Source organism: Plecotus auritus (assembly GCF_963455305.1).
Source record: "Plecotus auritus genome assembly, chromosome: 5".
Classification (NCBI taxonomy): Eukaryota; Metazoa; Chordata; class Mammalia; order Chiroptera; family Vespertilionidae; genus Plecotus; species Plecotus auritus.
The window spans coordinates 81560428-81582320 of NC_137776.1; the positions used below are offsets into that span (position 1 = coordinate 81560428).

Here is a 21893-nt window from a genome sequence, read left to right on the forward strand (position 1 = left end):
AGGACACATTTTTTTGAACACCCACAGCTAGTTAGAATAATTAGTTTAACTAACCAAAATAACAAAAGTTTTTTGGCACCAATTGGGATTACAGAGTTGGAAAGGAAAAATACAACAATATGCAATTTGGACTGCTGATTGCATTATACGTTGCTATTTGTTAAACCCTGGTTTAAAATACTTACTCTTTTGGTAGTTACTGGGAATGTCAGATAATTCTGTAGTATGTAGCTCCCTACCCTCAAGATGTTACCAATTATTTTGGAAAGCATTGTCCATTGTCTAAAGCAATTTATAGTAGTCATTTCCAGTTACCTAGAAATTACTACATGCCAACATGTTCTTTTAGGAGGGGGCAAAGAAAAAAGTCAGAGGTTAACAAACAGTCTCTCATGTTAGAATTGGTTTCCTAATGCTGTTTGTTACCTAGATATCTTGTCATCAAATAAGAACAGATGGCCCAAGCTTTTTCATATGGATTTTGTTTTGGAAAAAGTAAAGGAAAACGGGCCTTCAAAAAGAAAAGTATACTTTAGAATGTGAGCTATTTTAAAAGTATTAGTTAGTATTAGAGGTTGAAGATGGAAGTTTGACACTACCTCAGAATTTAGTGTTGAGAAACATCTGAGGAGATTGTTAAAAATGGAGGTTACCAGATACCACCCCAGAGAGGGTGTTCAATAGTCTTGAAGTGGGTCCAGAATACAGGAGATCAAAGGAGAAACACTATCAAGATAGATGAACAAACTGAGGTCCCTAGAAGTTAAGTGACTTGCTTGAGGCCATTTATCAAGGTAGTGACAGTCTCCTGACCCTTGATCTTATGCTATTTCTTTTGAATCATGACCTTGGTGGAGAAAAGGCCATAACAAAATATTGTTGTGGATCATAAAACATTACCCAGTCCCATAACAATAGATTCAAATTCAAAGGTGTTAGATCAGAGACCATGATCAACTCTCTTCTTGTCCCAGAACATGACTAATGAAGTTTTATCATTGTTTCCCTCACTATGACATGTTGATAGGGTTCTCATCATTTACCCTCTGGATCCCTCTGAGCTGATGTTAGGATTCAGTACAGCATAGAGAGGATATTAGTACTGTTTCAAGAAGCCCTAAGATCAACCAATTGGGCTTAAAAACCACAGAGCAAAGAAAGAAAAAGGAAATGACCACAAAGAGAGGGATTTTATGACAAGATCATTCCACTCAACCAAGAGCATATCAGCTTAATTTTAAAGAGAGATTATGTCATTCTACTATTTTGAATGATAAAAGGATTAGGTGTTAGCATTAGAAAAAAGAGATATCAAGAAGGTAACCAGTTAGCTAAAACATTGGAAGGAAAAAGAATCAAGTCAACTATTTGGAATGATAAGACAATGGTTTATCAATATGTTTTTATCTTTACTGAATTTATGCATCACTAAAGAATTATGAAAGTTTATGTTCAAAAATTTTCTGCAAATATTATAATGTTTTATAAAAAACTAGAGGCCCGGTGCATGAAATTCGTGCACAAGGACGGGGGGTGTCCCTTAGCCCAGCCTGCACCCTCTCCAATCTGGGACGCCTCGAGGGATGTCCGATTGCCCGTGATGGCAGCGGGGATCGGCGAGTGGGGGTGTGAGTGTCTCCCAGACGCACACCCAGTGCTGCCTCCGATGGCGGCAGGGATCGGTGCCTCGGGGCCTGGGGCCTCCCAGCCGCACACCCCATGCTGCCTCAGATCGAGGTGGGGATCGGCGGCCATGGGGGATGAGTGCCTCCCAGTCAGACTGTGGGCCTCCAGCAGGGCTGAGAACACTGGGCGCCGCCATCTTGTGGCTATGGGCGCTGCCATTTTGTAGCGGAGTGACGGCTAATTTGCATATTACTCTTTTATTAGATAGGATTATCACTATCTCATACATTTTGAAGTAATTATTTTTATCCCCAAACTATGTAAGATTGCCTTCATTTATTTGATGTCAATATTTTCCCTTCCATATTCATTTTCTTTTTTGAACAGATTTAACTAATAACCTTTGATGCTGATTCTATTTCTCCTAGAGATCCTAAGCTCTGTGATTTTAGTGGAAAATCAGCAATACATTATGTGTCACAAATAAAGAGTTTTAAGAAACAGCAGTTATTGGACATGTTGATGAATTCTATGCCAAAACCAGGTAAATATTCCTATTTCACTTTCAAATTTCCCCAAATATAAGGGCCCTACTAGAAATCTTTCTTTTTCTACATGTATTTGATGGATCCATTTTAAGAAATCTATCTGACAACTATTTATTGAGCAGTGACTGAAAGCCCATGACTAGGTTCTCTGAGGGATGCAAAGAAGTCTAAGATATGGTCCAAACTTTTGTAAGTGCTCAGTATGGTCAGGGACATATCACATAAGTCAGAGGAGAAAGAACTTATTGGGAACTTGAAAGGGGAAGGGACTTATGATGGTTCTTGGATGCTGGATGAGATATGGTAGGAAGAAAAAAAGAGGTTAGATATAGATGGGGAAAGATAGTCTGAGCAAAGACATGGTGACAGCCACAGCAAAAGGCATAATGGGGGAAAAATGCCACTGAGCAATACATGATTTTGTGTAACCTGCTTGACTTTATTGTTTAATTGACTTTTTGTTTGAAGCTTCTGGTATACCCAAAACAATGGTATACCTAAGAGGGTCTCGTGGAAGAGGTGAGACTCAGTCTGGTCCTTGAAAAATGATGGGATTTGATTTTGTGGAGCAGAGGCACCATGCTGTAAGGAAGCAGGGTTATCTCAGGGCCAAGCAGGAGTCCAGACTGAAAGTTCATGTCAGGGAAAATGAACACATAATGTCAGATGCATAAAGAAAGTGTGTCCATTGAGGACCCATTAAATGTAAAGCTAATGATATCCCTTTTTCCCCTAATAAAATAGAATCACTAAAGAATTTTGAACCAGAGAATGATGAAAGCCATGTTTTAGGAAAATTAACCTATTCTTATTGTGTAGGATGGATTCAAAGGAAGAGACTCATGGCAGGGAACTCTATTAAGAAAGTATGTGGTGGCTCTGACTGGTTTGGCTCAGTGGGTAGAGCGTCAGCCTGCGGACTGAAGGGTCCCAGGTTCAATTCCGGTCAAGGGCGTGTACCATGGTTGCGGGCACATCCCCGGTAGGGGGTGTGCAGGAGGCAGCTGATGGATGTTTTTAACTCTCTATCCCTCTCCATTCCTTTCTGTAAAAAATCAATAAAATACATTTTTTTTTTTAAAAAAAGAAAGTATATGGTGGAAAGAACTAGGAAAAGAGTCCTTGGCCAAGGTGTTATAGTGGTCTGTTAATGTGGTGCATTTAATAGATATTGTGAAAGAAGAATTCACAGAACTTTGTGATGTAAAGTTGATAGTGAAGACACAAAGACAAAAGTTGAGAAAGAGTTGAGTCAAAGATGATTTCGAAGGTTCAGCCCTGGGATGTGGGGAGATGGGAATACAATCAACAAACTAGAAGAACACTGGTTTTGTGGGGATACTGAAGGTAAAGTGTTCTAAAAAAAATTGTTCTGATCAACCTGGGCACTTTCAAGTAGCATTTTTCTGCAGGATAGGGCTTCTGGGAAAGGGTGGGTTTATACATTAGTCCTGGAGTTCTCTACACAACAGAGATCATAAGGACCTGAGAGTGGACAAGATCACTGAAGGATTGATGATGGGGAGAAAATTGCAGGGTACTGAGCTGCGGTGCACCCACAGTTAGAGAGTGGTGTGCACATAGGAGAATTGGGAGAGAGTTGCAAGAGGAATAAATGGAAACAATATCAAATTAGAAAAGAGCTTACAAAGCAGATATGGGAGGAAGTGGGAACTTTCAATGACAGGATAGAGGCAGAAGATAGATTGCAAAGAGTAAAGAAGGAAAATATGATGAAGAAATAGAGGGTCTGAGTGTAGATCACTTGTTCAATCTTGTTTCAGTTACAAGATAAATAAATGGAAGAGCCATTGGAAGAGGAAGACGTTGTCATCCAAGAGCCCATGCTTATTTGGAGAAGGCAGGCTGGCAGGAGGGGGATGAAAATGAGAACTGTGCCCCTCAGGAGCTAACAGGGAGTTCACTGATGGGTGTCTGAACCTTGTTAATTTAACGTGGCTTCAGTGCTAGACAGGATGTGTCCTCACAGTAGCTAAATGTTTTTCTCTTTGGCAACTATAAAGCAAATGTAATTTCCAGCCCATTGTTAGCGGTTTCACTTGGCAACTTTGCCTATTTTTTAAAAAACAACAACAAACAAAACCTCATTTATTCTGTGGATTCATGTTGTCCTCACATCTCTTCCTGTGAAAATTATTCCCTGAAACTTCCCAGATCACTGTCTTAGAAAAATCTTTGACAAAATGGAACTGATGTTAGAACCAAGAGCTAAATCTTCCTGTGAAATTGAGATGAGTCTTATCAAAACACATTATGTTTCTTTTGGCAGACAGACATGCTGAATCATTGCTTGACATTTGTCATGATACAAACTCTTCTCCAACCAATATGACAGTTACCCAAAACCAAAATGTACTCTTGCAAAGTGTCAGCAGCAGTGAGGTAAGATGCTCTCCGTAAAAAAAACAGCCAATGAAGAATGGATACTTCATCTACTGCTTCATTTGTGTTGCTTGAATATCTTATAACAATTACTACAATTATATTTTAATGTAATCATAGAGAAATTTAAAGCACAGTAAATAAGACAGTGTTCTTGGAGTTTAATCTCAGAGCAGTAATTAGCTAGTCAACTCTTAGTCTCATGCATTGAGTGTGTATATGTGTGTATCTAATACCACAAAATATTGTGGCATCCACACTAAATAATAAAGTGTGGCTTGTCTTTATGGATGTTAATGTGGAAAAGAAGAAGATCATGAATCTGATCGTGTCAAATTCATCACAGGGTACCACAAAGGAGATGCCTCCTCTTGTCTCTAGCTGTCACCCACTGCCTGTGATGAATGACTCCACCAAAAGTTCCTATTACTATAGTAACAGTACAAGTAGCACACATGGTGATCCATAGGAAACTGGGGAATGGTACCCAAGATTTACAACAAATTAGTAACAGTGGTTGTCTATGGGGAGAGAATTATAGATGTACTTTACACGGTATCCTTATTTGTACCTTTTGAGTTTTTATAAAAATTAACATAACCCAAAGAGTTAAAAATATTACTACTCAGTATTTTATTGATCAGAAAAAACATGTCTACAAAATTGTTTATTTTTAAAAGTTAATGAGGTATCAGAAAAAAAATGGTAGCGGAATAGACAGACGTGTCCCTAGCCTTGTGCCGGAGCAGATAGAAAGAACAGCTGAGGGTCGCACAGGGAGTGTCTGTTGGTGAGTTAAGAAGCCCTATACTCCAGGAGAAGGTGGGGGACTGCTGGACGGGGCTCCCCTGACCGGGCAGCCCCCACTGCTGCTGGGTTCCCTCCCAGAGCCACCGGCTCGGATGCGGAGACTGCGCCATCTGGAAGGGGAAAGTGGATGTTATTGGAAGCTTGAAAATCTACAACTGTGGCACCCACTGAACAGCTGCGAACCCCAGAGTACCGGTCCCCAATTGGTGCAAACACGCGGATTCGGGGGAGCTCTACACTCCACCACGGAAAGGTCAGATTTCGCCTGGGATAAGGTGAGGTGTCTGGTCCTGGCAGGACAGAGAAACGCACGCACTGTGGGAGCTGGAGGACCGGGGGAAGTCTGCGCCTAGAAAAATCCATGGCTGTTGGGGCTGGCGTGATCCGTGAATGTGGAAGGGGGTCCTCAGAGCTGCTAATAGAGGGGATCTCTAAAAAGCAACCCATTTTGATATGATGCAGAAGGACAGCCTAAAAATTTTAAAAGTGTGCCGGCTGCTTGGACATGGGGGTGCCGGGGGGGAGGGGGAAAGAAGGACTGTGCAGACTTGCACGCAGCCCTGGAGTTCGCACACTTGCGCTTTCTCCTCTTTAAATCCTTGCTTCTGATTGCTGAGCCCAGTGCATGGGATTACCCAGTTGGGGACACCCTAGGAGACTGCAGGGGAAAGTTGTTTTTCTGGAACCTGAGGATTGGAGCTGGGAGTGACGGTCGGAGAACCAGCTCTGGGGCAGCCCACTCCCACAAACCGGTATTGAGTGCCACAGGGAAAGCAGGATCTAAGCACAGGCTAGAGAAGACCTATAGACCCAGAGGTCAATCCAGAAACACTGCCACCCAGGGGTTGAATCACAAATTGACTCTTGTGTAATCACAAATAAAGGAATACAGGAAAGTAAGACACACTGCCTGCTTAAAAATCAGGACTGGCTTACAACACTGAGGACCAGTGGAATGCAGGGAACTGCAATACTCTCCTGACTGGGAAACAGCTGTGCCAAACAGAACAATAGAGGAAGTAAATGACCTTCACTACTGCACATTTTATTTTTATTTTTTTTATTTTTTTATTTTTTTCATCTTTTACTTAAGAAACTAATTTTTTTTCTTTTTTCCTCACTTGATTTTACCTTTTTAATTATTACATTTTTATTTTCAATCAGTATTATTGCTATAACTGTTTTACCTTTTTTTAAAAAAAGTGTCATTTTATTTTCTCTTTATTTGACTTTGAGATTAGTGTTCTACATTCTATTTTCATCTTTCCTTTAGCATCATTCTACTCTATCTCAACTCTACCTTTATGCCATCACTCTCTTCCTAACTTTTCCCCTTTTGTTGTCCTGTTTCTCTTACCCTTCTCCTGCTTTAGATTTTCCCTATTCTTTCTTTTTACCCCCTGTTAAAATTTCACCCTACTTATATAATTTCCAATCCCCTGCTCTGAGTTCATACACACCTCTCTCTTCTCTGTCTTCACTGTCCAAAAAATTGTTTTTCTCTCTGTCCTTTTGTTGTTGTTTGCTTGAATGTTGATTATATCGATTTTTTATGCTTGTTTGTGAGATTGGTTTGCTTATGTTTTTGTTTTGTTTGTTTTTTGCTTTGTTTTTGTTTGTTTTTTGCTTCTGTTTTTCCTCACCTTGCTTGATATTAGTGGTTGTTTGTAGTTTGTATTCATCTCCAGGTACTTGTTGCTGGCATTTGCTGGGATTAGTGGCTGTTCTATTGGAATTTTCTCCCCATATATATAGTTTGTTCCCCTTTTCTTTCTTATTCTCTTTCTTTTCTCTCTTACTTTTTTTTTTCCTTTTCCCAATTTTATTATGGCACTCCTTTCTTTTTTTTTCTTTCTCTTCTTCTTTCTCTCGTATCCCCTAACTAGCCTTTCTCTGGTGGTCAACTTTATTTGAGGTTATTAATATCGTGAATACATTTCTGTTCAGTGCCTTGTGTGTTGTACCTGGTTGTGTTGTATTTAGTGCCTTTAAATCAATGCATGAGAGAGAGAACTACATAACCAGACACCCAGAGAAGAGAGACCATGGGGAGACAAAGAAACAGCCCGCATATGAAAGAAAAGTAGGCATCACCAGAAAAGGAAGTAAACGAAATGGAGGCAAGCAACCTAGAAAAAAAAATTAAAAAGCAGGAGGAGAGCCTAAGGGAACTTTGGGACAACATGAAACAAAACAACTTCCACATAATAGGGGTTCCAGAAGGAGAGGAAACTGAGCGAGGAATAGAAAACCTGACTGAAGAAAAATAATGACAGAAAACTTCTCTGATAGAGCGAAGAAAAAACCCACACAAATCCAAGAAGCTCACAGAGTCCCAAGCAAAATGAACCCCAAAAGACTGACACCAAGGCACATTATAATTAAATTGGCAAACACCAACGACAAAGTAAGAATCTTAAAAGTGGCCAGAGAGAGACAGAAAGTTACCTACAAAGGAAACCCCATCAGACTAGCGACTGATTTCTCAATAGAAACACATCAGGCCAGAAGGGAACGGAATGAAATATACAAAGTCATGCAAAGGAAGGGTCTGAATCCAAGAATACTGTACCCAGCAAGGCTATCAATCAAAATTGAAGGTGAAATCAGGAGCTTCACAGACAAAAAAGAACTAAGGGAATTTACTACCACCAAACCTGCAATGCAAGAAATGCTAAAGGGTCTGCTGTTAAAAAGAAAAAAAAAAAAAAGAAATAGGATGTGAAGAAGGAACACAGGGGTAAAGAATAAAAATGGCGACAAATAAGTACCTATCTATACATATAAAAGCCTAAGCGACTGTTCAATCTGTAGCTATGACATGCACTGACCACCAGGGGGCAGACGCTCAATGCACAGGCATGGAAACATGGAACAGACTGATGAATCTCAGAGGGAAGGGGGGAAGAGATTAACCAAAGATCTTATATGCATACTAGAGGCCTGGTGCATGGATTTGTACTCTAGTGGGATCGCTCGGCCTTGCCTGCACGGATCAGGCTGAAACTGGCAGTCTGACATCTCCCAGATGGCGAGAGGGCACAGGCCAGCCTGAGGGACCCCACCAGTGCACAAATCCGTGTACCGGGCCTCTAGTCAATAATAACTTTAAATGTAAATGGATTAAATGCCCCAATCAAAAGACATAGGGTAACGGATTGGATAAGAAAACACAACCCATATATCTGCTGTCTACAAGAAACCCACCTCAGAAAAAAAGACGCACACAGATTGAGGGTGAAGGGATGGAAAAAGGTTTTTCAGGAGAATGGAAATAAAAAAAAAGCTGGGGTAGCAATACTTACATCTGACAAATTAGATCTCAAAGTGAAGGACATAACAAGAGATAAGGAAGGCCACTTCATAATACTAAAGGGAGCAATACAACAAGAAGAAATAACTCTGGTAAACATATATGCACCCAATACAGGAGCACCCAAATACATAAAAAAACTACTGGAGGATATCAAAGGAGAGATTGATAGCAATACAATCATGGTAGGAGACTTTAATACCCCACTATCACCATTGGACAAAACCTCTAAACAAAAATTCAGCAAAGAAACATCAATCCTAAATGACTCACTAGACCAGATGGAATTAATTGACATCTTCAGAACATTTCACTCCAAAGCCATAGAATGTACATTCTTCTCAAGTGCACATGGGTCATTTTCAAAGATAGACCATATGTTGGGTCACAGGCAAAGTCTCTTCAAATTCAAGAAGATAGAAATCATATCAAGCATCTTCTCAGATCACAGTGGCATAAAACTAGAAATCAACTACAATGAAAACAATACAAAAAAATCAAACACATAGAGACTAAACAGCATGCTATTAAACAATGAATGGGTTACCAGAGAGATCAAGGAAGAAATGAAAAACATCATGGCAACAAATGACAATGAAAACACAACAATCTAAAATCTATGGGACAAAGCGAAAGCAATCTTGAGAGGAACGCTCATAACTCTACAAGCCAACTGCAAAAAAACAAGAAACAATGGTAATAAATTACCTAATCCTACAACTCAAAGAGCTAGAAAGAGAGCAACAAGAAAATCCCAGTGTAAGCAGAAGGAAGGAAATAATAAAGATCAGGGCAGAGATAAACAACATTGAGACCAAAAAAACAATACAAAAGATCAACAAAACCAAGAGCTAGTTCTTTGAAAGGATAAACAAGATTGATGAACCTCTAGCCAGGCTCACTAAGAAGCAAAGAGAGATGACCCAAATAAACAAAATCAGAAATGAAAGAGGAGAAATAACAACAGACCCCACCAAAATACAAATGATTGTTAAAAAAATACTATAAACAACTCTATTCCAACAAACTGGACAACCTGGAGGAAATGGACATATTCCTAGAAAAATACAACCTTCCAAAACTCAATCAGGAAGAATCTAAACATCTCAATAGGCCAATAACTATGGAAGAAATTGAAGCAGTCATCAAAAAGCTTCCTGCAAACAAAAGCCCAGGGCCAGACAGCTTCACAGGGGAGTTTTACCAAACATTCAAGGAAGAACTAAAACCTATCCTCCTCAGACTATTCCAAAAAATTCAAGAGGAAGGAACGCTTCCAAGCTCATTCTATGAAGCCAGCATCACCCTAATACCAAAACCAGATAAAGACAACACAATGAAAGAGAATTACAGGCCACTATCCCTCATGAACATAGATGCCAAAATCCTCAACAAAATTCTAGCAAATCGGATCCAGCACTACATCAGAAAGATCATACACCATGACCAAGTAGGATTTATCCCAGGAATGCAAGGATGGTACAATATCCATAAATCAATAAATGTGATACATCACATAAACAAATTGAGAGATAAAAATCACATAGTCCTATCAATTGATGCAGAAAATGCATTCAACAAAATCCAAAACCCATTTTTGATAAAAACTCTCAACAAGGTGGGAATAGAAGGATCATACCTCAACATAATAAAAGCTATGTATGATAAACCCACAGCTAACATCATACTCAATGGGCAAAACCTAAAACCATTTCCCCTAAGAACAGGAACAAGACAGGGATGCCCACTCTCACCACTCCTGTTCGACATAGTACTGGAAGTATTAGCCATTGCAATTATACAAGAAGAAGAAATAAAAGGCATCCAACTTGGAAAAGAAGAAGTAAAGCTGTCCTTATTTGCAGATGACATGATATTGTACATAAAAAACCCAAAAGACTCCATCAAAAAAACTAATAGACTTAATAAATGAATTTGGCAATGTAGCAGGATACAAAATTAATGCCAAGAAATCTATGGCATTTCTATACACCAATAGTGAACTTACAGAAAGAGAGACTAAAAAAGCAATCCCATTTACCATCGCACCAAAAAAATTAAGATACCTAGGATTCAACTTAACTAAGGAGGTAAAAGACCTATACGCAGAAAACTACAGGACACTGAAAAAAGAGATAGAGGAAGATGTAAACAGATGGAAGAATATACCATGTTCATGGATTGGGAGAATCAACATCATTAGAATGTCCATACTACCCAAAGCAATCTATAGATTCAACACACTCCCCATTAAAATACCAGCAGCATATTTCACAGACCTAGAAAGAACTCTTCAAAAATTCATCTGGAATAAAAAAAGACCCCAAATAGCTACAGCAATCCTGAGAAAGAAGAACAAAGTAGGTGGGATCTCAATACCAGATTTCAAGCTGTATTACAAAGCCACTGTTCTCAAAACTGCTTGGTACTGGCACAAGAACAGACATATAGATCAATGGAATAGAATAGAGAACCCAGAAATCGACCCAAATCACTATGTTCAATTAATATTTGACAAAGGAGGCATGAACATACAGTGGAGTCATGACAGTCTCTTCAATAATGGTATTGGGGAAATTGGACAGATACATCCAAAAAATGAAACTAGACCACCAACTTACACCATACACAAAAAGAAACTAAAAATGGATCAAGGACTTAAACATATGACGAGAAACCATAAAAATACTAGAGGAATCCACAGCTAGAAAAATCTGTGGCATGCCGTACCAATTTCTTCACTGATACTGCTCCTACGGCAATGGAAACTAAAGAGAAAATAAACAAATGGGACTACATCAAAATTAAAAGCTTTTGCACAGCAAAGGAGACCATCAATAAAACAACAAGAAAGCCCACTGCCTGGGAGAACATATTTGCCAATGATATCAACGATAAGGGTTTAATCTCCAACATTTACAGGGAACTATGCAGCTTAACAAAAAGAAGATAAACAACCCTATAAAAAAATGGGGAACTGATCTAAGTAGACACTTTTCGAAAGAAGACAGAAGGAAGGCCAAGAGACATATGAAAACATACTCAAAGTCACTAATTATACGAGAGATGTAAATCAAAACGACAATGCGTTACCCTCTCACACCTGTCAGAATGGCTATTATCAACAAATCAACAAACGACAAGTGTTGGCGAGGATGCGGAGAAAAAGGAACCCTCGTGCACGGCTGGTGGGAATGCAGACTGGTGCAGCCACTCTGGAGAACAGTATGGAGTTTCCTCAAAAAACTAAAAATGGAACTCCCATTTGACCCAGTGATCCCACTTCTAGGAATATATCCCAAGAAACTAGAAACACGAATCAGAAAGGTTATGTGCACCCCTATGTTCATAGCAGCACAATTCACCATAGCTAAGATTTGGAAACAGCCCAAATGCCCATCAACAGATGAGTGGATTAAAAAACTGTGGTACATCTACACAATGGAATACTACGCTGCGGTAAAAAAGGAGTTCTTACCATTTGCAACAACATGGATGGAGATGGAGAGCATTATGCAAGTGAAATAAACCAGGCAGAGAAAGATAAATATCACATGATCTCACTCATTTGTGGAATATAATGAACAACATAAACGGATGAACAAAAATAGATCCAGAGACAGAGAAACATCAATCAGAACGTCAAACCTCAGGGAAGGTAGGGGAGGGTGGGGGTAAGGGGGAGAGATCAACCAAAGGACTTATATGTATTCATATAAGCCTAATCAATGGACACAGACAACAGGGGGGTGGGGCATGAACGGGAGGTGGTGGGTAATGGAGGAATAAGGACACTATGTAATACCTTAATCAATAAAAAAATTTTTAAAAAAGTTAATGAGGTATGGACTATATTATTTAAAAATAATAATGAGTTTTGGAGTTGCTGGAGTAAACACATTTCAGTTCCTTTCTCCTTTCAAAAATCATCCCCAAACAACAAAGAAAATGAAAAACAGAAAAAAATTTTTAACCTTTTATTTTGAAATAATTATAGATTCACAAGAACTTATACATAGTGGTCTTTCATGTCCTTCACCAACTTCCCCTAGTGAAAACTATTGTTATAACTTTAGTACATTGTCAAAACTAGGAAAATGACACTGACACAATGCAATAAACTAGATACAGACCTTACTTGGATTTCACTGGTCTTTGCATGCATGCCTTTCTCTTTTTTTCTGTTTGTGTATATCTGTGTGCAGTGTTCTATGACATTTTATCACCACAGTCAAAATATAAAACTGTTTTGTCACCATAATTAATTCCCTCTACTACCCTCTTTATAACCACACACACACATACACACACACACACACACACACACACACACACACACACCCCTCTTCTGTAACTCCTGGCAACCACTGATCTGTTCTCCATATCTATAATTTTTTTTTCATTTCAGAAATGTCATATCAATGGAATTATCATATATGTAAACTTTTGAGATTGGATTTTTCTATTCAGCTTAATGAATATATGCTGATAGATACAAGCTGTGTGTGTCAATAGCTTCTTTGGATGACTAAGTAATATTCTGTGATACAGATGTCCCCCAGTTTATTTAGTCATTTGCCCATTGAAAGATATTTGGGTTGTTTCTAGTTTGGGGCTATTACGAATAAAGCTACTATGAACATTAGTGTACAGATTTTTGTACACACATATGTTTTCATTTCTCTAAAAGTGCCCAGGAGTCCAATTATTAGATCATATATATGTAATGTATGTTTAACTTAAAAAAAAAGCCAAACAGTTTTCCAGAGTGACTCTCCTATTTTATCTTCCCACCAGCAATAAATGAGAGATCCAGTTTCTTTACACCTTTGTCAACATTTGGTACTGTCAGTGTTTTTTATTTTAACCATTCTCATAACTGTGTCTCATTGTAGTTTTAATTTGTATTTCCCTAATGACCAATGCTGAACATTTTTTCATGTGTTTCTTTGCCATCAGCATGAATCATCTAAGTCTTCTGTCCATTTTCTAATTGGATTGTTCTTTTTCTTATTTTTGGGTTTAAAGAATTCTTTATATATTCTGGATATATGATTCACAGATATTTTTCTGCTAGTTGAAAAACTTGGCTTACTTTTTCCATCCTTTTTTTTTAATATATATCCTCACCTGAGGATCTATTTTTATTGATTTTTAGAGAGTGAGGAAGGGAAAGAGGGAGAGAGAGAGAAACACTGATATGAAAGAGAAACATTGATCAGTTGCACCCCTGAGCAGGGATGGAACCTGAAATGTAGGTATGTACCTGACTGGGAATTGAACTCGCAGCCTTTTGGTATATGAGCCTATTCTCCAACCAACTGAGCCACCGGCCAGGGCACATTTTCACCATTTAAAAATTTTTTTAATTTTTCAATTAGAGTTGACGTACAATATTGTATTCGTTTCAGGTGTACAACCCAGTGATTAGACATTATATAACTTATGGAGTGATCACCCTGATAAATCTCACACTTATCTGGCACCATACAGAATTATTACAATATTACTGACTATTTCCTATATTGTACTTTACATCCCTGTGACTTTTTATAACTGGCAATTTGTATCTCTTAATCTCCTCCTCTTTTTACCCATCCCCCACAACCATCAAAATATTCTGTTTCAGGTCTGCTTGTTTGTTTATTGTTTTTTAGATTCCAATGTAAGTGAAATCAGATGGTATTTGTCTTTCTCTGTTTGACATATTTTGCTCAGCACATACACTCTAGGTCCATCCATGTTGTTGCAGATGGCAAGATTTCATTTCTTTTTATGGCTGAATCATATTTCATTGTACATATGTATCACTTCTTTAGCCATTCATCTATTGATTGACACTTAGGTTGCTTCTATATCTTGGTTTTTGTAAATAATGCTGCAGTAAACATGGAGATTCATATGTCTTTTTCATTTAGTGTTTTGCGTTTTTTTGAAAAAATACCCAGAAGTGGAATTGCTGAGTTCTTTGTTACAGCCTTTGTTTTAAAGTCTCTTTTGTCTGGTGTAAGTATTGCTACCCTAGCTACTTCTTTTTCATAAAACATGTTTTCCCACCCCTTTACTTTCAGTCTGTGTGTGTCTTTTGACCTGAAGTGAGTCTCTGTAGACAGCATATGTAAGGGTCTTGTTTTGTAATTTATTCAGCCATCATAGGTCTTTTGATTGGAGCATTTAATCCATTTGCATTTAAAGTAATTGCTGATAGATATGTATTTATTCCATTTTATTATGCATATTTTTATTGTCAACTCTGATAACAAGTCAGTAGATAATATCTCATTTTGCTTTCTCAAGAGATAGCAAAGTAATGCCAAAACCAGTTTGGCTCAGTGTATAGAGCGTCAGCCTGCGGACTGAAAGGTCCCAGGTTCGATTCCAGTCAAGGGCATGTAACTTGGTTGCGGGCTCATCCCCAGTAGGAGGTGTGCAAGAGGCAGCTGATGGATGTTTCTCTCTCATCGATGTTTCTGACTATCTATCCCTCTTCCTTCCTCTCTGTAAAAAATCAATAAAATATATTTTAAAAAAAAAAGAGATAGCAAAGTAAATGTTTTCTAGAAATATGGAAGAAAGTACCAAAAGAAAAGGTTAAAGGGCTGGGAAGGGTGGGTAAGCAAACTGATGACCTTTTTGTTATAAGTCTCTTACCATTACCTGACTTTTTAATAATGTCAACCATAAAAAAAACCCATGTCAAGCTTGATAAAAATTAAAATAAACGAAGAAAAACCCACTATGGTATATCCATATGACAGAAAACTTTGCCTTGGTTAAATTTATGTACAGAGTGTGATACCATTTGCATCAAAAAGAAAACCCCAGGCCCTGGCCAGTTTGGCTCAGTGGATAGAGCGTCGGCCTGCGGACTGAAGGGTCCTACCTTCGATTCCAGTCTAGGCCACATGCCTGGGTTGCGGGCTGGATCCCCAGTGGTGGGCGTGCAGGAGGCAGCTGATCGATGATTTTCTCTCATCATTAATGTTTCTATCTCTCCCTCTCCCTTCTTCTCTCTGAAATCAAGAAAAATATATTTTTAAAAAACACCCATAACAATGCCATGTGTTGTGTATGGGGATGTTGTTATGTAAGAAAATGCACAGGAATTTGTATGACTTAGCAAACAGACTGCTAACTGAGGCAGGGCTGGAAGGACAGGTAGGGTGGAGGCACGTAGTAGGGTGATGGTTAAAGGCTTGTAAAAGCACAGATTTCTTAGAAGAGAATGTAAAACTTGATGAAAATTAGAAGGATGAGATTAATTTGTTTGCACTGATTAAAAATTAAAATACAGAAATGGTTAAATAAGGATTTCTCTGTGACATGGGATGGGATGAGGTAAAATAGAAATTTTTAATACTACATGAATATTTTACCTTTGTTCATTTATAACTTTTCTAAACAGGTTAGAGCCGTGGTCGGCAAACTGCGGCTCGCGAGCCACATGCGGCTCTTTGGCCCCTTGAGTGTGGCTCTTCCACAAAATACCACGGCCTGGGCGAGTCTATTTTGAAGAAGTGGCGTAAGAAGAAGTTTAAGTTTAAAAAATTTGGCTCTCAAAAGAAATTTCAATCGTTGTACTGTTGCTATTTGGCTCTGTTGACTAATGAGTTTGCCGACCACTGGGTTAGAGTATTTCTTTTTAAAGTTCCTTCAGTACAGTGGTTCTCAAGAGGGAGTGATTTGTCTCCCAGGGGGCACTGGGCAATGTTTGGAGACATTTTTGATGTCACAACTGGGGTGGAGGGGCTACTGGCATCTTGTGGGTAGAGGCCAGGGATGTTGCTAAATATCTACCACGCACAGGGCAGGTCCCATGCAAGGAGCTAACCAGCCACAAATGTCAATAGCACTGAGGCTGAGAAAACCTGCTATGTGGTGGATTTTGTCACAGAACTGAAGGTTGCATTGGTTTTGGTTACTAATATAACATAGTACTTGAAATAAAATGTTAGGGTCACCCAAGGAGGAACGCTCAAGGCCAAAGTGGTAAGAGATTATGAATTTATTAGGTCATCTGGATACCCAGATGGGCTGAGCCCCCAAGTGGCGCCAGTCCCCAAAGGTGGGGAGTCAGAGGTTTTGAAAGGACTCTAGGTGGGCTTTTTCTGGGAGGAGAATTCTCTGTGCAGATCTGGATTCTGGGAAAGTCCAGAGGGGAGAGATAATGGCCATAGCAAGTGGAATGTGGTCTAAGCAAGTGGAATGCCCATTGTGAAGTGGCCTAAAGGTCAGTTCCTGGGGAGTGGTACCAATTCAATTATTTGATCAGACCTAATATAAAATACCTAGAGACCAATCTTGAAAGTGTTATGGATTAGCAATTGATAAACAAAACAGATTTACTTTTAATTTTTTAAAAAATATTTTTATTGATTTTAGAGAAGAAAGGAGAGGGAGAGAGAGATAGAAACATCAATGATGAGAGAGAATCTTTGATTAGCTGCCCCCTGCATACCCCCTACTGGGGACCCAGCCTGCAACCTAGGCATTTGCCCTGACGGGGAATTGGACCATGACCTCTTGGTTCCTAGGTTGACACTCAACTACTGAGCCACGCTGGCTGGGCTACTTTTAATTTTTTATGGTATATTTAAGCAATTTTCTTTTTGAAAAGGCCAAAAAATCCCTTCATGCTATTACCTTTTTTTGTGTGCAACTTTAAAACTTTTTGAACTTTCCTTCTATATTTTTTCTTATTATGATTAAAATAACTCTGAACTCATTTCTGAGAAACAGACTCTTTCACTGTTGAACTTGCCTTTTCTTTTCTAGCGCTTTCTCTAGAGTTTCAATTGCAAAACCAAAGGTCATCCTTCCCTTCTTTTCTTTGAGTGAAAGCTCTCTTTTCTGTTTGGCTGTCTGCCGAGGTTTTTATAGTTGACAAATAGAAGCAGCTGCCTTGCTTGTAGGATCACTCCTAGAGGCTCTTTATAGACTCTCCCAATCTTTTTTCATCTAAGAAGAATCTTCTTTCCAAATTTAATTATGTATGATTTCTATGCCTTTTTCTCTTCTGTGTGTTTAGCATTCTGCTGTTTGTAGATGAGAATGCTGTCCTATTTCTAGCCTATTGTCACCTCCTGCATTGTTGTCAATGGCTTATGAAATCCATTTGTGTCTGGGATGTGCTAGTCTAACATTTTCTCTCCTCACCTCACAATTGAATGACATTATTTCAGTTCTCTTCCTTGTGGCACCTGAGCACATCCTAAAGTCTTTCAGATTTAGCATTTTGAAAGGAATCAGAAAATTCTGAGCTCTTTCTGCAGGAGTCTTCACTTCCATGAAAGCCTTCAAAATAGGTATCATTCTCCACATCCTTTTTGTTTGCGATGCTTATGGTTTCTCAGTTTATTTTAAAAAGACATTTTTATCAGGCACTTGTAGGTAACACATCTTTTATTCTTTCCTGTGCAAAACTTATAAATTAGGTTTGAGTATCCTTTTAAAAAATTTTTGCTCACTGTTACTTTTATCTTCTTTCTGGTTTTTGTTGAGATTCTTTGTTTTGAACTTTTCATGGTAGCAAGAAAGCAGAGTTGTTAAGAGGTCTGGAACCAGACTTCTGAGTCTGGGTGTGATTCCTGGCAATACCACTGGCTAGCTATGTGACCTGGGATAAGTAACTTAACTTCTCTGGGTCTCATTTAGAAAGAAGACAATAGTTCCTGCCTTTAGAGTTGTTGTGAGGATTAAATTAGTTCATATGTGTAGGTGCATAGAACAGTGTCTGGCACTACATATGTAAATGCTAGTCATTGTTACAGATTTCGTAAGTAGGTGTTCCCACACTCTGCATCTTCCAGCTTTTCCTAAAGGACCAACTACTGATGAACTGAGCAGTTGAGGCTGATCACAGCCCATTAATTAATACAGAAACCTGGTGTGAGAACCAGGTGTATTTTTAACACTTTCAAATGTTAAAAATGTGCTATTTTCCAAAGTTTAGCACAAAAATTTCATTGAATCATTGTCATTATGTGAAATGGTAGAAAAATATTTTGAGGTCTCATAGCGTTGTAGAGTAAGGATCTGAACAAAGATTATATATACTAAAACAATTCAGTGGTCAATAAGCATCTGAAACTAACTCCAACTTTTCTACTAATCAAAGTATGCACATTCAAACAATACTAAGATAACCGATTCTACATATTGCATCACTACAAATGAAAAGTGATGATAATTGATAAGGAAGAAGATGGAATGCAACACACTCATGCACAGCTGGTGAAGTGTAAACTTTACTTTTAAAACTGTGTGTGTAAAAAAAATCTTAAAATTTTTCATACTCTTTGAATCAATAATTTCATATCTAGGAATCTACTCTAAAGAAATAATGCAAAATTAGGGTATTAATTGCACAGGTGTTCCCAGTACTTTATGTAATAAAAAGAATTAAAAACTGCCTACTGCCAAAACCGGTTTGGCTCAGTGGATAGAGCGTCGGCCTGCGGACTGAGGGGTCCCAGGTTCGATTCCAGTCAAGGGCATGTACCTTGGTTGTGGGCACATCCCCAGTGGGAGGTGTGCAGGAGGCAGCTGATCGATGTTTCTCTCTCATCGATGTTTCTAGCTCTCTATCCCTCTCCCTTCCTCTCTGTAAAATATCAATAAAATATATTAAAAAAATAAAAAATAAAAAATAAATAAAAACTGCCTACTAAGCATATAGTGCTAGTGTTATAAGACTCATGGGCTGTTATGACCCCCTGGTAGGTATTTTTTTTTGAGGGAAAGAAATTTTCAATTCCATTAAAATAACATTTGCTTAGTAAATTGCTGTGTAATTCATGCTCATCTTAAGATATAAAATTATAGGATGCAACTGTATATTTAAATTCTTAGGAAAAAAACAAAGGAAATATAATTAAATTAATGTTTTAAAATGTCAATAACAGTTGTTAACAACATTTGCTTTTTATTTGTAGGATTATAGGTGATTTTTCTTCTGCTTTTTAAAAAAGACTATTGTGTATTTCCATATATTTTACAAAGAGGATCTCCTCCCCACTTTGTAATTGGATGGGAGGAAGAAGAAATTTGCCAGATAGTGGTAGAATTTTTGAAATGCAGAGAAGCGTGAGCAGTGAAATTGACAATGGTCTAGGATCAGGGTGAGCCAGTCCAGGTCTCCCACCTGCCATTGGCAACCAGGGCGGTCTGAGTGGGGTACCTAACCTTTGCCAGAAAGTAGAAAATACTTTTAAAAGCATGACTTGCTGCATAAAAGTAAGGTATGGCAACTAAATTATTATGGTTGAATATCTAAAATATTGTTAGTGGCAGTATAAATAAGGGTTTTACTTTTATTTTTTTCTATGATAATGAAAATGAGCAAAGTGAGAAAATAAAAAGGCTCCCTTGGCAAGTAATGAATGACAGAGCTTTGCGATACTCTGCCAGCCTGTCCAACAGGCACCTGCATGCATGGCAAAGCCTTTTCATCCAACAGTCTTCTTAAATAGCTGGTCACCCAGATCAGAGAAGCCAGGGAGCTCATGATCATATCCAGCTTGTGATGGGATATTGTAACCACTACTTGCATCTGTCACTGTTCTAGGCTTTCAAAAGGGCAAAATCACCAGCAACAACTTCTATGAGGGAACCTACCCATATCAGTGAATTCCAACAAGAAAGCATTTCTTCTTTAGAGAGTTTGGAGAACTTTTTATAAGTCAAGTTGGTTCTCAGACATGTTTTTCAGCATAATGATTATGTCCTAGAGGGTAAAACGGAGACGTGCCATGATTGGATCAGAAAGCTGGCAGAGTGAAACTTGAATCAGCTTTGCTGCCTCCTTTCAGTCTAGGGTCCTTTGGGCAGCTTCCATATGGGGCAGGGATTTCCACCCTCCGCATTTGTAAACGATGCCCCAAGGAGGCAGATGGAAAAGATCATGTTCCTTTGGGGTTGCTCACTGTGACTGCGGCCAAAGGACTCTTTCCAGTTACCCACCCAGAGGGAATTTGTAGCAGCGTAGAAACCTGGATAAAATATTGAGTTTCTATGTGTCTCTGTGATTTCAGCTTTGATCTTCATTTTTGATTATGTAATTCATCACAACCATGTCTGTCTGAGCCTGGTGCTCTTGGGGCAGACACTTTCCCATTATTTTGGTCCTAAATACTTTATATAAAAGGAATCCGCAGTGTGAAACTTTAGCCTAGAAAAGTCAACATTCACTCTGCCAAAAAAAAGAAAGAAAGAAAGAAAGAAAGAAAGGAAGGAAGGAAGGAAGGAAGAAAGAGAGAAAGAAAGGAGCACACTGAATAACTGAGTTCCTATTTTATGATATTTCAGGAGTTTGACCAAGATGATGACTGCAGCCATTCCATATTGGTTAAAGAAGGAGGAGATCCGAGTGGTGATGGACGAGATTGGCAACCCAGGACGGAAGGTATCTTGGCTTCTGTCCTTGAAGTGTTTACAAAGAGAATGTGGATTATTTAGCTTTCTCCCTAATTTCAGAAGTGTTCAGTGCAGAACTTCGGAAACACAGAAAAGCACAAAGGGAATGAAAAACCACTCATAAGTCTATCCTTTGCCCACATCTGAATTAGTGAGTCTTGTCAACTTGCTCTGCCAAAACAGGTATCCCTCTGCACCCCTCTGTGTCCCTTTTCTTTATTCTACCCCACTTCATCTCAGCCAGCCATTCTCTGGCCCTTTCCTTTTTTTTTTTTTTTAATATTATCTCTCCAGACCTCCCACCCCCAGCCTCACCGCTGTGACCTTGGCAGCGGGGTTCAGGATCTGAAGGAGGGGCTGACACACAAATGAAAATGCTATACAAGAAATATGAATTTAGAAGGCATTTGGGGGCCAGGTGGAGACCTCTTCCTTAAAGAAGCACACTAATTTCTCGCCTGGTCCCCTTTTTATTTACTTGAATACACATTTGCCCTTTAGCAATGCATACAGGCAGATCAAAGGTAAAGTTTGGTAAACAATATAAGGATTATCAGGTTAGGAAATTGCCTTGAGCCATTGAGCCCACAGCAGGGCAGTATTTTGCTGATTTTCAGCCCTGCTGAATATCAGAGTCCATTGGCCTTCCAATGTTTTCTTTTTGCATTAATATGCTAACTGCTTTAGCTCCAGCACCCCACCCCCCACCCCATTTCTTTCCTCACAGAATCTTCCATCAGCAACAGGGATCTGTTCCCTTTCAGATCTAAACGTTTGTC

The 21893-nt window shown here is 38.8% G+C and overlaps 1 protein-coding gene across 1 annotated transcript in view; it reads left to right on the forward strand.

Moving 5' to 3' along the window:
- The window catches only part of MAP3K19 (mitogen-activated protein kinase kinase kinase 19), a gene marked incomplete at both ends in the record, with an annotated part of 62195 nt that overhangs the window by 18525 nt on the left and 21777 nt on the right, over positions 1-21893 (forward strand). The window contains 3 exons of the mRNA XM_080668268.1: positions 2055-2170; positions 4465-4577; positions 21007-21103. Of these exons, the coding sequence (XP_080524394.1) occupies positions 2055-2170; positions 4465-4577; positions 21007-21103 (326 nt within the window). The remainder of the gene's footprint in view (positions 1-2054; positions 2171-4464; positions 4578-21006; positions 21104-21893) is intronic.